Below are 15437 nucleotides of genomic sequence, written 5' to 3'. Positions count from 1 at the left end.
CATAAATGTAACTTTCTCTTCATAGTGTGAGGCCCAATATCTTCTTGGGGACTTGTGAAGGTTCCACCCAGTATAAGAAGTGGTATTTTGAGGTAATGGTGGACTATGTGGAGTCATTTGTGACGGCTCAGGCCACTCATCTGCGAGTGGGCTGGGCCATGACTGAAGGCTTCAGCCCATACCCAGGAGGAGGAGAGGGCTGGGGGGGCAACGGTGTGGGTGATGACCTCTACTCTTATGGCTTTGATGGACTTCACTTGTGGTCAGGTACATGCTTGATCTTGTCTACTTTTTTCCACGTGACTACAACATTTCAAATGATACCAATCTTATTTGATAAGGGTCTACACCTGATGACATCTACATGCCAATATTCAGTTGCAGTTGTAGCGCCACCTGCTGGCAGAAGGATGTTTGTCAAATATCAGTAATTTTATCTTGTTTTTCTAATATTTGCCAGATTAAATGCATATTTTTAGTTTTACTGCATGTCCGGACCATTTTTTTGACTAGAGAAATGCAAGCGCTGTTCAATTAACGTTCAGCTGTGAGCATATTGCACTGCAGTGTTTTTTTTTTTTACTCAGCTGCATTACAAGTTGTTGTGGGGGTGGTATGGCCCTGCCCCTCCTCCACGGTGATTTGATAGCTAGCTCAAAAGTGTCATTGATGGGCGCTGCATTTTTCAAACATTTTTTGTAACACAGTGCTCAGGATCTGCAGGTACTCAAAAACACGGCACTACCATTGACAACAACACAAAACAAATGCTCAGGGGTTTATTTCTGAAGGCCAAAAGGTCAAAAGTTTCATTGCAACAATCATAGTTCTATTTCCCATGGTTTCAAGGAACATTCGCAAACTGTGTCACAAACAAGTGTGGTTGCAACTACACTTTTAGGGCAGTAATTAGAAGCATAGTTCCTGGTTGTGTTCTATTCATCTCCCCTATGCTCTATTCCTTTCAAACCTACCAACATCCACTTTAAATGATACAAAAAAATGTTAATGCTATGTGTCTCACATGTAATTTGCTTTCAAAGTAATTGTTTACAGTTCAGTTTTAGCGCTGCTCAGATTGACGATTGCTCTCCCTTTGTAAATTATTTATGCCATTTTGAATGCAGCCGTGGCTTAATTATGATTTGTAGCCAGCAGCTAGTTCTCTGCAACTCTCACATGATCGCCATCTGAAGCAGGGCTGCGCCCGGTCAGTCCCTGAATGGGAGACCACATGGGAAAGCTAGCTTGCTGCTGGAAGTGGTGTTAGTGAGGTCAGCAGGGGCGCCCAACCTGCGGTCTGTGTGGGTACTAATGCCCCAGTATAGTGACGGGGACTCTATACTAATCAGTGAGTGGCATCTATGAGATGTTAAACTGAGGTCCTGACTCTCTGTGGTCATTAAAAATCCCAGGATGTCTTTTGAAAAAGAGTAGGGGTTTAACCCTGGCATCTTGGCCAAATTTGCCCACTGGTCTGTCCATCATGGCCTCCTAACCCTCCCCATATCATAATCATCATAATCATCACCTCCTCTCCACCAATCAACTGGTGTGTGGTGTGCGGTCTGGCACAAAACGGCTGCCGTCGTGTCATCCAGGTGGATGCTGCACACTGGTGGTGGATGAGGAGATCCCTCCTCCATGTGTAAAGCGATTTGAGTGCACAGAAAAGCGCTGTATAAATGTAAGGAATTATTAATATTATTATTATTAAAAGCTATGGACAACCTAGGATTGACGAGCGGAAATTTGTTAAATCTGTGAAAACAAAAAATATTGAATTTCTGAATATAAATGTAATTATGACAACAAAATAAATAGACCAAAAGTTGTTTGTGCATAATTATTTGACTATATATCTGGTTTATTTAAGACAAGATATTAGCCTACTGTATATGCTAGCTATTAAAGGTGGTTTTGTTTAGAATAGAATATGGAATATTCTCCATAATGTTTGTAAAAGAAATATAGGCTCTAAATGTGCCGTTTACATTAATATTGAAAAGGAATGCATGTGTTTGTTCATGTAAAAGAATCTAATTTGTATAAAACAAATAAAGAATAATTGAATGCAGATTTTCTCTAATTAAATTGTCACTCCGTCTCATATAGAGCATCATAATTTTATAACTAACATGGTTTGAACAATAGATCTGTGACAGAGCAACCATGACTTTGGGAAATATACACTCAGTACATCATTTACATTTATATTATTATATTATTTATATTATATTATATTATATTATATTATATTATATTATATTATATTATATTATATTATATTATATTATATTATATTATATTATATTGTATTTCAGCCACAAGTTATGGCATTGTTTGGGAAATACATGCTTTGGTGGACATGTAGCCTAGGCAGTGGTGAGCATTAGTATGAGTGCCCTCTAAACACTGCTTGTAAGTTTTTATTTTGTTTACTGTACAGTACAGTAACACTCAATATATGTTCATAATATTTCTGTGGAAAAACCCATATACAGTTATTCATGGTTTGCCTAGTGTAATTTATTAATGCTGGTGATGTTCTTTTTATTATTTGATGCATGAACTATGAGTAAAATAATAGCAAACCACTGTATCAAGTTTAAACAAATATTTATATTATATTCACATATATTTTTACAGTTTAATTAAAGTTACTCCAATAATTCATGCAAAGCATCATTGTTATTCTTTACACAGCATGGGAGTTTTTATGGTCTTTAAACTGCCATTTTTCTCTGTGCAGGTCATGTGTCACGTCAGGTGGCTTCGCCCAATCAGCATGCCTTGGCAGCTGATGATGTCGTGAGTTGTTGTTTGGATCTGAGCGTGCCCAGTATCTCCTTCCGCATCAATGGCCATCCGGTCCAGGGAATGTTTGAGAACTTCAACTTAGATGGCTTGTTCTTCCCTGCCATTAGCTTTTCTGCTGGAGTGAAGTAATTAAACATTACTATTTTGATCATTATTGTTGTATTTTTTATAATAGTTATTAATTAAATAAGTATTATTTTTCTTATAAAAATTTAAAGTCCACATAAAAGCTAGTATCTATTGGTAGTGCTGGGCAAATAATACAAAAATAAAAGTTTGTTTTGACAAAATAATTGACAAAATAATTGTGTTAGATAGATAGATAGATAGATAGATAGATAGATAGATAGATAGATAGATAGATAGATAGATAGATAGATAGATAGATAGATAGATAGATAGATAGATAGATAGATAGATAGATAATATTTAAGACGTTAATATTAGGTTAGATTTGGAGTTAGGCTGTGACGTCAGGTGAGCAAAATTCAATGTCTAGCCAGCGTCTAAGGACATCAATATTTTGACGTCCAATAATGAAGTCAAATGACGTTGATTTTAGGTTGTGTTGGAAAGTGACTAAAATCCAATGTCGAGCCAACATTTTAAACCAATGTCATATTGACGTCAAATGCTGACATTTATTCGTCAGGTATGACAACCACAATTTAATGTCTGATAGACATCATAGTGGTAATGTCCACACAACCTCAAACTGTTGATATTTGGCTGATTTTAGATTGGACGATGAACATTGACATTGATCTGATGTTGAGTTCTAAATTTAACCAGATATTCATTTCTAAACAAACTGCAACGTCCCAACTTTAATCTGATGTCATGTTGATATCCTGTGGCTGCTGGGCATATACATGTATATTTATTATGTATTTTTGATACACACACATAGAAACAACACTATAAAAACTATTTTTTTATAGATATTTACATTTAAATTTGTCATATATATTAAAATTTATAGATCATTTGTGTCATATGCACATATATTTTAAAAACATGAATAAACATTTTCTTAAATAAATGCATGTATGCGTGTATGTTATTTTGCAAGTGATTAATCTTTGTCCAGCACTAATAATAAGATATTAAGAAAAAAAGAGTGACTTTTTTTTTTTTTACAAAAACTAAAAAAGGTATACAGCTTAAACCTCATAGGGGTCATGGGTTGCACTTGAGTTGTAGATTTTCCATAACAAATCAAGAAATTAACCCTAAAAAGTACATTGGTAGCTTTCATTTGAACAAGTAATCTATGCAAGTTAATCCACTGAAAATAAAACTGTTTATTTTAATGATCTTTTATCAAAATCTAATCATTTGCTTCTGCTTTGGAATGGCAGTCAGGCCTTCTCTGAGGAATATTTTATATGTTATCTAAAATACATTAGTAGTTAGTTCATATTAATGCATTTACTAGCATTATCTAATAATGAATAATATTGTACACCATATATTATAAATGTTTTAAAATTTACTAATGCATTATTAAAATTATTATGGTCTGAAAACATGGAATATTTTAAACATCAGCATATATTTAGACTTTTAGCTTTTGACACCTTCTTGACCCTGGTCACCTCCCAGGTCCCAAAAAGGCAGGAGTTTAGCCTATAAAAGCAGCGGCCAAACCCCAAGACATTGGCTTGTCAACCAACTCAGCAAAAGTGTAACAGTGGTACCTCGAGCAATGGCAGACAAGGCCTTCTCTGAGGACATCAGTTTGCTGGATTGGATGAGATATGCATAGCTATGCCCCTCTAATCATTAGTTTGCCGCAAGTGAAAGAGGGGAAGTGCAAAAATAAAACCCTGTCCTCTACTCAATATTCAGTTTCAGTAAGAAAACATGTCAACATACTAAAATAAAAGTCTGCAACAACTTTGCAGAGATTTTAATAGAAATTATAGCAACAGATGATTTTAGTTTGTACATAATATAAGAATTAAATATACAGTTGAAGTCAGAATTATTAGCCCCCCTGTTTATTTGTTTCCCCAATTTCTGTTTAATGGAGAGAAGATTTTTTTTTCAACACATTTCTAAACATAATAGTTTTATTACCTCATATCTAATAACTGATTTATTTTATCTTTGCCATGATGACTGTAAATATTATTTTACTAGATATTCTTCAAGACACTTCTATACAGGTTAAAGTGATTTTTAAAGGCTTAACTAGGTTAATTAGGTTAGGGTAACTAAGCAAGTTATTGTATAACGATGGTTTGTTCCGTAGACTATTGGAAAAAAAATTCGCCTAAAGGGGCTAATAATTTTGTCCTTAAAATGATGTTTAAAAAAATAAAAACTGCTTTTATTCCAGCCGAAATAAAACTAATAAGACTTTCTCCAGAAGAAAAAGCATTATCAGACATACTGTGAAAATTTCCTTGCTCTGTTAAACATCATTTGGGAAATATTTACAAAAGAAAACAAAAATTCAAAGGGGGCTATTAATTCTGACTTCAACTGTACATTATATATTTGATTGAGATGAAAAAAGTTCAAATTGTTCTTAGGATTTAAAACAAATACCATTTTTGCAAATAACACAGTGCCAACTAAAAGTGTTGGGCCAGTAAATACCTTTTAATTTCACTTTTATTCAGCAAAGATGCATGATTGATGAATGTGACTGATTTATATTACAAAATAGTTGATTTAAATAAATACTGCTTTTAGGTTTTAAATATGTATCACAGTTTTTACAAAAAAACAAAACTAAAAAAAAAGTCTTTTTTAAACACATCAGCATATTCAAAGACATTGAAGATTTTTGTTATATATTATTTATAAATATTGGTTTGAGCTTATGCATCACAGGAATAATTAAATAAATATAAATATATAAAAAAAATTAAATTATTTTAAAGTTTTTTTTTTAAATGTTTCTTTCAAAAACTGAATCATCCCTAATTTAAAAAAATGCACATTTATAGTGTTTAACCACTTGTTGATCTGCTTTTCATTTGTTTTCCAGAGCCCGCTTTCTTTTAGGTGGCCGTCATGGGGATTTTAAGTTTTTACCTCCTCCTGGTTATGCACCATGTTATGAGGCTCTTCTTCCCAAAGACAGGATGCGCATTGAGCCCATTAAAGAGTATAAACATGACTTTGAAGGAGTCAGAAACCTGTTAGGGCCCACACAGTCCCTCACACACACCTCATTCACTCCCTGTCCTGTTGACACTGCTCAGGTAAACTAAACTACACACTGTCTACTCAACTGTTGCTTGCCATAAACATTTTGACTCAGTGGTCAGAGTGTGTGCTGTTTATGTTATTTGTAGATTGTTCTACCTCCTCATTTGGAGCGGATCAGAGAGAAGCTTGCAGAAAACATACATGAGCTCTGGGCTGTGACCCGTATTGAGCAGGGCTGGACCTATGGAGTGGTAAGCATTTCTGTCTCTGTCTGTGTCAGTTTTATTTTATTTTGTATTTTTTTTAATAAATTCACACATACAGGTGAAGTCAGAATTATCAGCCCCCCTGAATTATTAGCCCCCTTGTTTATTTTTCCCCAATTTCTGTTTTATGTAGAGATGTTTTTAACACATTTCTCAACATAATAGTTTGAATAACTCATTTCTAATAACTAATTTATTTTATTTTTGCCATGATGACAGTAAATAATATTTGACTAGATATTTTTCAAGACACTTTTATACAGCTTAAAGTGACATTTAAAGGCTTAACTAGGTTAATTAGGTTAACTGGGCAGATTAGGGTAATTAGGCAAGTTATTATATAACAATGGTTTGTCCTGTAGACTATCGGAAAAAATTAGCTTAAATGGGCTAATAATTTTGTCCTTAAAATGGCATTTGAAAAATTATAAACTGCTTTTATTCTAACCAATTTAAAACAAATAAGACTTTCTTCGGAAGAAAAAACATTATCAAACATATTGTGAAAATTTCCTTGCTCTGTTAAACATCATTTGGGAAATATTTAAAAACGAAAAAATGGGGCTAATAATTCTGCCTATGTATAAATCATTTGTAGAGCTGTATATAATTGTTGAAATTTCATATTGCCATAATACAAACTTATTGACAACTTTATTATAAAGATATATTAAAAATGTTATATAAAAGAATACATTTGCATTAGTTAATTTAATAATAAATAATAATAAAGTATTTACTAACAAGATCTAATAATGAACAATATTATACACCATTTATTATAAATAGTATGACATTTACTAATGCATTATTAAAAAAAGTTATCTGAAAACATGCAATATTTAAAATGTAGGATATTTAAAAACTTTTAATGGGGGAATAGCACACACCTGGTTATGGCACAGCTTAGAACCCAATTGTCCACTTTTGGTCCCTTAACAAGTGGGAGGCACATATACAAACTGTATCATTCCTACACCATTCATCTGATTTGGATGTAAATACCCTTAAATTAAAGCTGACAGTTTGCATTCAAAGCACATCTTGTTCGTTTCATTTCAAATATTTTGTGTTGGTGTATATTCTTCACTGTGGACTGTTTTTGTCACCTGCCAGCAATGTAAATAAAACACTGTGTACTGGAGTGCTATCAAGTACGCCATAATTTTGTTGTCCCCTAAACCCAGTTTTCTCCATCAGAGCGAGCTGAGGCCCGCTCTGTGACACACAGTGTGTGTGTGTTTGTGGTTATAATCATCTATTTTAAATTGTTTTCTGTTAGCAGTGAGCAATTTGCAAACTGTTTAAGCCGCGTTAGTGTTTTGCGCTCTTTTTGCTACACCTAGCATTTTTTGACGGAGCACTTTGGGTGCCTGCAGTTGAAAAAAAGTCAACCCTGTGCGAACAATCACAGACATAATGCTCTCCAGCATCAAGCCTGTTGATACAGTTGGTTACCTAACAAAATATTTTTAAAAAGTTATCTTTTCTAAAAAGTGCAATGCAGTGTGCCTCAAGATTTCAGAACTCAAAATCAAGTTTAGTGGTATCGGCCCCTTAGTCTACATTTAATGTATACTTGATTACAAGAACACATATTTTATTTCATATACTCTCTGTACCCACAATTTTTGTGTACTATAATTCTATTTAATGGTAATGAAAACTAAATCCAAGAACACATTGCAATGTCATATGCATGCATTTTAACACCAGGTAGAAATGGTAATATTTGATATACTTACTGGATCACTGAGAACTGTGTCCACATTTACCAACGCAATATTAATTAAAGTGTTTTTTTTTTTACTCTTGATGGAAGTAAACCTACTGTTGGATACCTTCAAAATGAATAAATGTGAACTCTCTTTCAGTTCAGGGATGATAATAAGAAGTTGCACCCGTGTCTAGTGGACTTTCAAAGTCTTCCAGAACCCGAGAGAAATTATAACCTCCAGATGTCTGGAGAGACATTGAAGTGAGTGTCTACAGAATGTCAAAATCTGAAGTTCATTGCTTATGCATCCATCTGTCTATCCAATTTATTCATCCACTTCATTTTTTTTTCTCTTTGACCTTTCCAGAACCCTGTTAGCTCTGGGCTGCCATGTAGGCATGGGAGATGAGAAAGCAGAGGAGAATCTGAGAAAGATCAAATTGCCCAAAACGTATGTAAAACTTAAACCTTACTTTTTGTGTGTGTTTAATGTGTAATGTTTTTCTTTTTCTTGTTTTTCTGGTTCTTGCTCAGTTATGTGATGAGCAGCGGATACAAACCCGCTCCTTTGGACCTCAATCATGTCAAACTGACGCCTAATCAGAACCAGTTGGTGGAAAAGCTGGCAGAAAATGGGCACAATGTTTGGGCAAGAGACAGAGTCAGACAAGGATGGACCTACAGCATTGTGCAGGTAAATCTGATGCTTTGCTTTTTTTGATTCCATCACCTTGAGGTATTTGTTTTTTTACCTACTGCAAATGAAAAAATCAGGTAATGAAGTATTATTGCATGCACACAGCACTTTAGAACATACTGAAAAAAAATTCTATATTTACAGCATTCTGTAACAACTAGAAAATGAAATATGAATTATGTCTAAAAGGCACATGCAATCATTTGTATTTCATTTTTGAATAATTCATCATACATTACAACCGAAAAATGGATCATTATGGAAAGGTGGTTAAGTCCTAGATAATACTGCAACTGAAATTATAGAATTATACATAATACAATTAATAGATTCAAACTTCAATGCAGATATAGTGCATATATATATATATATATATATATATATATATATATATATATATATATATATATATTTTGATAATATATGACAAATAAAACTAAAATATGTACATTTTATCATTAATTGTTTGGACAGTGATGAATTAAAAAGAAAGTCCAGAAAAAATATTGTCATTATTCACATTATTTTGTCAATCCAAACATGTGCAGTGTTGAGCAGTAAAATGTTACTTGCAAAGTTTTAAAGCAATAATATTACATTTCCCAGTAACTAGTACAGTTAATAATATTACATTGGCTAAAAAAACAAATACATTAAATAATTTGTGACAGCGTAGCTTTCGTTGCTTAATCCTCTACTGATTTAAAACCCAACAGTAAAATTGTACATACGTTGATTTTCATCATTGCAGCAAGCTAGCGTGGAAAATCGAAAACACAATACCCACCTGTTATCAATGGCCTTTCTTGAAAAAAATTTTGTTAACAACCTTTCTTATGTGGATTTCTAATAGGAAATCTTATCACACTTACAGTATGTGACAGATGCATTAGAGCAAGGGTGCCCAAACTCGGTCCTGGAGGGCCGGTGTCCTGGATATTTTAGTTCCAATTTCAATTAACCACACCTGAACCAGCTAATCAAGCTCTTTCTATGTATACTAAAACTTCCAGGCAAGTGTGTTGAAGGAACTTGGAGCTAAACTTTGCAGGACACCAGCCCTCCAGGACCGAGTTTAGACACCCCTGCATTATAGCTGTAATTACCATCAAGTAATATAAAACAATTTATAATAGTCATGTTTTTTACTAAAATAATTTAGCAACTCCTGGCTATAATCTAATGTAGATTTGTGTCATATAATGTTCTTTGTAAAACTTACAACCTAAATCACACGTAAATCACATGCCATATTAATCACTTTTATTCACTTGATGTTTATAGTTACTTATATCAAGATGCAGTGGCGCAGTAGGTAGTGCTGTCGCCTCACAGCAAGAAGGTCGCTGGTTCGAGCCTCGGCTCAGTTGGCATTTCTGTGGGGAGTTTGCATGTTCTCCCTGCGTTCGCGTGGGTTTCCTCTGGGTGCTCCAGTTTCCCCCACAGTCCAAAGACATGTGGTACAGGTGAATTGGGTTGGCTAAATTGTCTGTAGTGTGTGTGTGTGTGTGTGGATGTTTAAGTGTTAAGTGTTTAATGATAAGTTGGCGGTTCATTCTGCTGTGGCGACCCCGGATTAATAAAGAGACTAAGCCGATGAGAAAATGAATGAATGAATATATCAAGATAAGTGCATACAAAGTACAAAGACAGAAAATAAAATGGAAAGAATAGTGTGACAAACTTACTGTTGGCAGGGAGTAGCTGTAATGAAAACTTTTAAACCAGGGATCCATGTGCAGGTTTTATTTACAAAACAAAAATGATAATCTTCACAACTGGGTGACAGGCAAGGCAAAAAGATAATGCTCATGATAGTGTGAAAGGCAAACATTGTATCCAAAACACAAGGCTGGGTGCAGGCTAAGTTACCACATAAGTGAAGTAATCCACAAATACAAACTCGACAAAAACAACCAGAGGTGACAGGAACAAGGAAGCATACCAATATACCAGACCTGGAATACTTATTGTGGGCGACAATTGAAAACAAACAAAGAACAGCTAAATAATAAGTGATAATAAGTATATATTATATAAGTGATTCTATATTCAGCTAAGTAAATAGAGGTGCAATGAATGATGGGAAATGCAATAGAATCACTAGACCTGTCTCAGAGTTCCTTCTATCAAGGACATAAAAAAGAGTTAGAGTGGATTTCATATGGGCACAGACAGTCAGGAGGGAGGTAGAATGGAGGTGGATCAGGGGTAGAGACAGTGGGCCAGTCCCTATATAGTGGAAGGGGACGAAAATCCCAGAGGACTGTGGCGAGACCAGCAGGACCAAGCAGTAAACCAAGTTGAAGCCTGTATGGCAGACATCCAGAACAGAAGAATAAACAGGTGCATAAAGTCAGGTGGAGCTGGCAGGACAGACAACCAGACAGATGATGTGGATGACTATTTAAGTGGGCTGAGGACTACCATGGTGATGCAGATGGAGTTGACAACCACTTGAGTGGGGCTGAGGACCACCACAGCAGCACAGATGGAACTAGCTTAACATAAGTGTCACAGATTGGAATATGCAATGGGCCAGGCTCTGGGACAGCCTCCAGGACAGCCTTCGGGACACCCACTCTAAACAGAACAAGCTTCTGAGGGCTTCCAAGCTGAAACAAGTTCACAAATGATCTCTGAATTTCTGGTTGGTGCAGACTCCGGAGTAGAATCTGAGGCTTCGCAAACTGGAATAGGATCAAGAGTAAACACTGGACTGGCTACCATCCTGGGAAGAGAACTTAAGCTGGTAGTCATCATGTGCAGAGACTCTGGACTGGTGGCCATCTTGAGCACAGATCCATTGCCTGCAGCCATCTTGAGCATGTTGGGCTCATACGGAGCTAACTTAGTGACTGAGGTTCTGGCCTGGTGGTCCTCTTGAGAAGATATTCTAGGCCAAGGGTGCCCAACCCTGTTCCTGGAGATCTACCTTCCTGCAGATTTAAGCAGCAACCTTGATAAAACACAACTGTTCTGAACTACCAAGCACTCCTTGGTTGATTTAGTTGTGTTTTAACGGTGTCAGAGCTAGACTCTGCTGGAAGGTAGATCTCCCGGAACAGGGTTGAGCACCTCTGCTCAAGGCAGTTGGCTACCTTGAACATCTTAGACAATAGCTGCATCCCAAATGGCACACTGTACACTATGCACTATGTACTTATGCACTTACACACTCAACAGGATAGTATGTGTATGTAGTATCGTCCCAAATGGCACACTTATTTTTTTTTACTAAGCTGAAATTCAAACCGTTTGGACAGAATTATCAAATAATACCTGCCGTGAGTATTGCCGCATTCACCATCGGGAGGCGCTATAATCACTCTCGTAGGATAATTTTGCTTTCACCATCCAAAATAAATAAAGTTATCCAACATGTGCGTCTGATAGCTCCACCTCTTCCGCTACGTAGGCAAACCTGCGGTCGTTGAGTGCGTGAAGTGTCCATCACTTACTATTTTTAGAGTTTTCAGTGTAAATACACTACTTACACTATTTATACTAGAAAATTGCGTAGAATAGTGCATAAGTATGTGATTTGGGATGCAGCTAGAGTCTCTGGGTCGGTGGCCATCTTAGGCAGTAACTCTGGGTTTTAGGGCGGTTAAGTAAGCGCGGTTAAGTTGCCTGACCGCTTGCAGTGTGAGTGCTAAGTGCGCCCGAGCCTGAAACTGAAGACGCGACATCCCTTTTAAGACATGGTTTCATATGGATTTATTAATCATTCTTAATTTTCAATGAATGCAAAACTGTCATAGTTTTTAAGATGCAAACCCCTCACGGCACGACAGATGCACCTTCAGAAAACCTCTTAAGACCTGCAGCACGTGGACTTTTATGATAATTCATAAGCTTCAAAAGTGGTGAATCTGTTCTGCAAAGTATTTGACTGCGTGTCACTGCATCCCAAAAAATAAAAATAAAAAAAAAATAATGCAAAACAATATAACTAAATATAAAAATAATCTCCACTGTGCTGAGCGAGAGCGCTTCACTTCCTGTTAAACTGAACAGTCGATGATGTAAGCGTATGTGAGTGCAGGTCGAGGGGCAGAGGGGAGGGGAAACAATCACGCTTTTGCGCGGTTCAAGGCAACTGTACCTAATGTGAGTACACCCTTAGGCCGCATTTACACTGCACTGTTCAAGTGACTCAATTCCAATTTTTTCCTCCCATGTGGCACAGATCAGATATGACCCATGTACGCGTAAGCAGGAACAAATCACATGGATTCCGTTTTACTCAAATTAGATTCAGGTCTTTTCCATATGAGGAAATTTATCCGATATGAAGCGGATCTGTGTTCTCCTGTCTGCAGTGTAAGCAGGTAGATTGGATTTTCACCTGTCAATGAGAGTTGAGCATCATTAAAAACTGTAGCGAATGATGTCAAGTCTGACACTTCCTTTTCAGAACAGACTTCAGCAGAGTCCCAAACCTTAAATGTCATCCACGAGGACTTATAGCATAGGTATTTTAGCATGTTAACAAGAGAGAGAACGCAATGTCCACCACCTAACCAATATAAACTAATATAAAACTAGTGCATAGCTACATCACATGCATAAATCACACCATGGACATTACATTAAGATGCCTAAAGATTTTAAAAAAAGCCTATATATCAAAAGAAGATGGACAAATGTGGACATTTCTGTCATAAACTATTGTAAAACAGCTTTTCAAAAGCTGTGAACAGATTACATACAGGAATAGAGAAAAGAGCACTGTTTAATTATCAGCTGTTATTTAGCGCCCGCTCTTTTTTTTCCTGGTCATTGCGTCTTTGCAGTGTGCTGTGTAAATGCAGACGATCGGATACGAGTCACTTTTAAAATATGATGTAAGCAGGTCATCAAAAAAATCGGATACAGTCACAAAATCGGAATTGACCATCAAGATCTGCAGTGTAAATGCAGCCTTAGAGTATCTTGAGATACTCTTGGAAAAAAACTCTGGGATGGCAACCACATTGGACAGAGACCCTGAACTATTGGCCACCTTAAGAAGAGGATCTAGGCAGGCGGGCATTTTGAAAAAAGTCTCTGGGTAGGTAGCCATTTTGGGAAGAGGCTCTTTTCTGGCTGACATTTTATGAGGAAGCTCTGGGCAAAGCCTCTAGCACCATCCCCTGTTGATACAAGGTTGACAAAATCCAAAGGCAAGACCTACATGCTATGGAGTCTGAAGGAAACATTCAAAGATTCACAACAAACGGGGGAAAATAATTAAAAAGGAGAAAGAGAGAAAGCTGCTTGTACCTTTAGTAGCATTTGGTTGATGTCTGCGAAAATGCTAAGATACATGTGCTGCTTTTATTTACAGAACAAAAAAAATTATAATCCACATAAATGCTTGACAGGCCAAGCAAAAACAAAAAGCTAATCCACAAAACAGGGTGGGAGCCAAAAGGCAAAACATAGACTCTAAAAACTGATACAGGTTAAACAAAAGTTTGGTAATCCACAAAAAATATCTTTAAAACATCAAATCAATATACCACACTTATCAAAGCAATATCCAAATGCAACTGAAGACACAATGCAGGGGACATACTGTATAAAAAGCTCAACAAATAACAGCTGAAGACAATGATAATATAATCGGTGCAAAGAATAATGGGAATTGCAGTCTAAGAACACACAACCAGTACACAAAAACACACCAGCGCACAAAAGTTACCTCTAGTGGCCATCGATGACATAACATATTGACTGTGACAAATACTTTTAAAATGGATAATAAATGTTATAAATATTGTGAGTTACAGGCCCAACATTCTGCTTTTTTGCAGAAGAGCATTTTAAAGAATATTGATAACTAGGTGACATAAGAGTTATTGCATCATTTTAAGTAAAAAAGAAAACTTTTAGTGAATGCTTCTTCAGAAATGTGATAATGAATACACTTTTTTTTTCTTTGTGACCCCCAGGATATTGTGAATAAGCGTAACCCTCGTCTGGTGCCTTACAATTTGCTAGACGAGAGAACCAAGAAGACCAACCGAGACAGTGTGAACAATGCTGTACGCACTTTGATTGGTTACGGATATAACATCGAGCCACCAGATCAGGAGAGCAGTGAGTCTTTGTTTATGCTTCATTAGTGCGTACCATATCAGTATCTTTCTAAGAGTTTGAATTTACTCTTAGTAGGTTTGTTCCAATTAAAAAAAACAACCTCTGTTGCAATTGTACTGTTAATTTGATTTATTTGAAGTGTGATCTGTGCCTCTCAGACTTAAGTTTGCGACACAAATGGACTGAGGCCAGTAAAAAGAAGAAAGCGTGGCATTACTATATAAGAGTCTTTAGGTTCGGTCTTAAAAATGATTGAGTGACTAAATGTGTCTTCTTTTTCATCCAGACCAAATTAACCAACTAAACAGATCTACAAGTGGGAACACTTTGTTACACTTAGGCCGCATTTACACTGCACTGTTTAAGTGACTCAATTCTGATTTTTTTCTACCATGTGGCACCGATCGGATATGGTCCATGTACGTGTAAGCAGGAACAAATCACATGAATTCCGATTTACTCAAATCAGATTTAGACCTTGTTCATATGTGGAAATTTATCCGATATGAATCGGATCTGTGTTTTCGTGTCTGCAGTGTAACCAGGTAGATCGGATTTTCGCCTGTCAATGCGAGTCACGTGTCATTAAAAACCGTAGCGAATGATGTCAAGTCTGACACTTTCATTTCAGAGCGGACTTCAGCAAAGTCCCAAACCTTAAAACTTATCTACGAGGACCTAAGCT

At 36.2% G+C, this 15437-nt stretch overlaps 1 protein-coding gene across 28 annotated transcripts in view; it reads left to right on the top strand.

Moving 5' to 3' along the window:
* Positions 1-15437, top strand: part of ryr1b (ryanodine receptor 1b (skeletal)) — a 243794-nt gene that overhangs the window by 96491 nt on the left and 131866 nt on the right. For all 28 annotated transcript variants that reach the window (XR_012393781.1, XR_012393780.1, XM_073929492.1 and 25 more), the window contains 8 exon segments: positions 26-267; positions 2753-2945; positions 5822-6038; positions 6132-6236; positions 8126-8229; positions 8336-8419; positions 8503-8662; positions 14605-14752. Coding sequence is in view for 26 of the 28 variants with exons in the window: in XM_073929492.1 (XP_073785593.1) it covers positions 26-267; positions 2753-2945; positions 5822-6038; positions 6132-6236; positions 8126-8229; positions 8336-8419; positions 8503-8662; positions 14605-14752 (1253 nt within the window). In the remaining 2 variants the exon portion in view is untranslated.

This window comes from Danio rerio, chromosome 18, assembly GCF_049306965.1.
Source record: "Danio rerio strain Tuebingen ecotype United States chromosome 18, GRCz12tu, whole genome shotgun sequence".
NCBI classification, from domain to species: Eukaryota; Metazoa; Chordata; class Actinopteri; order Cypriniformes; family Danionidae; genus Danio; species Danio rerio.
Note: the sequence above shows the minus strand (reverse complement) of the source record. Positions and strands in the feature narration are given on the sequence as shown.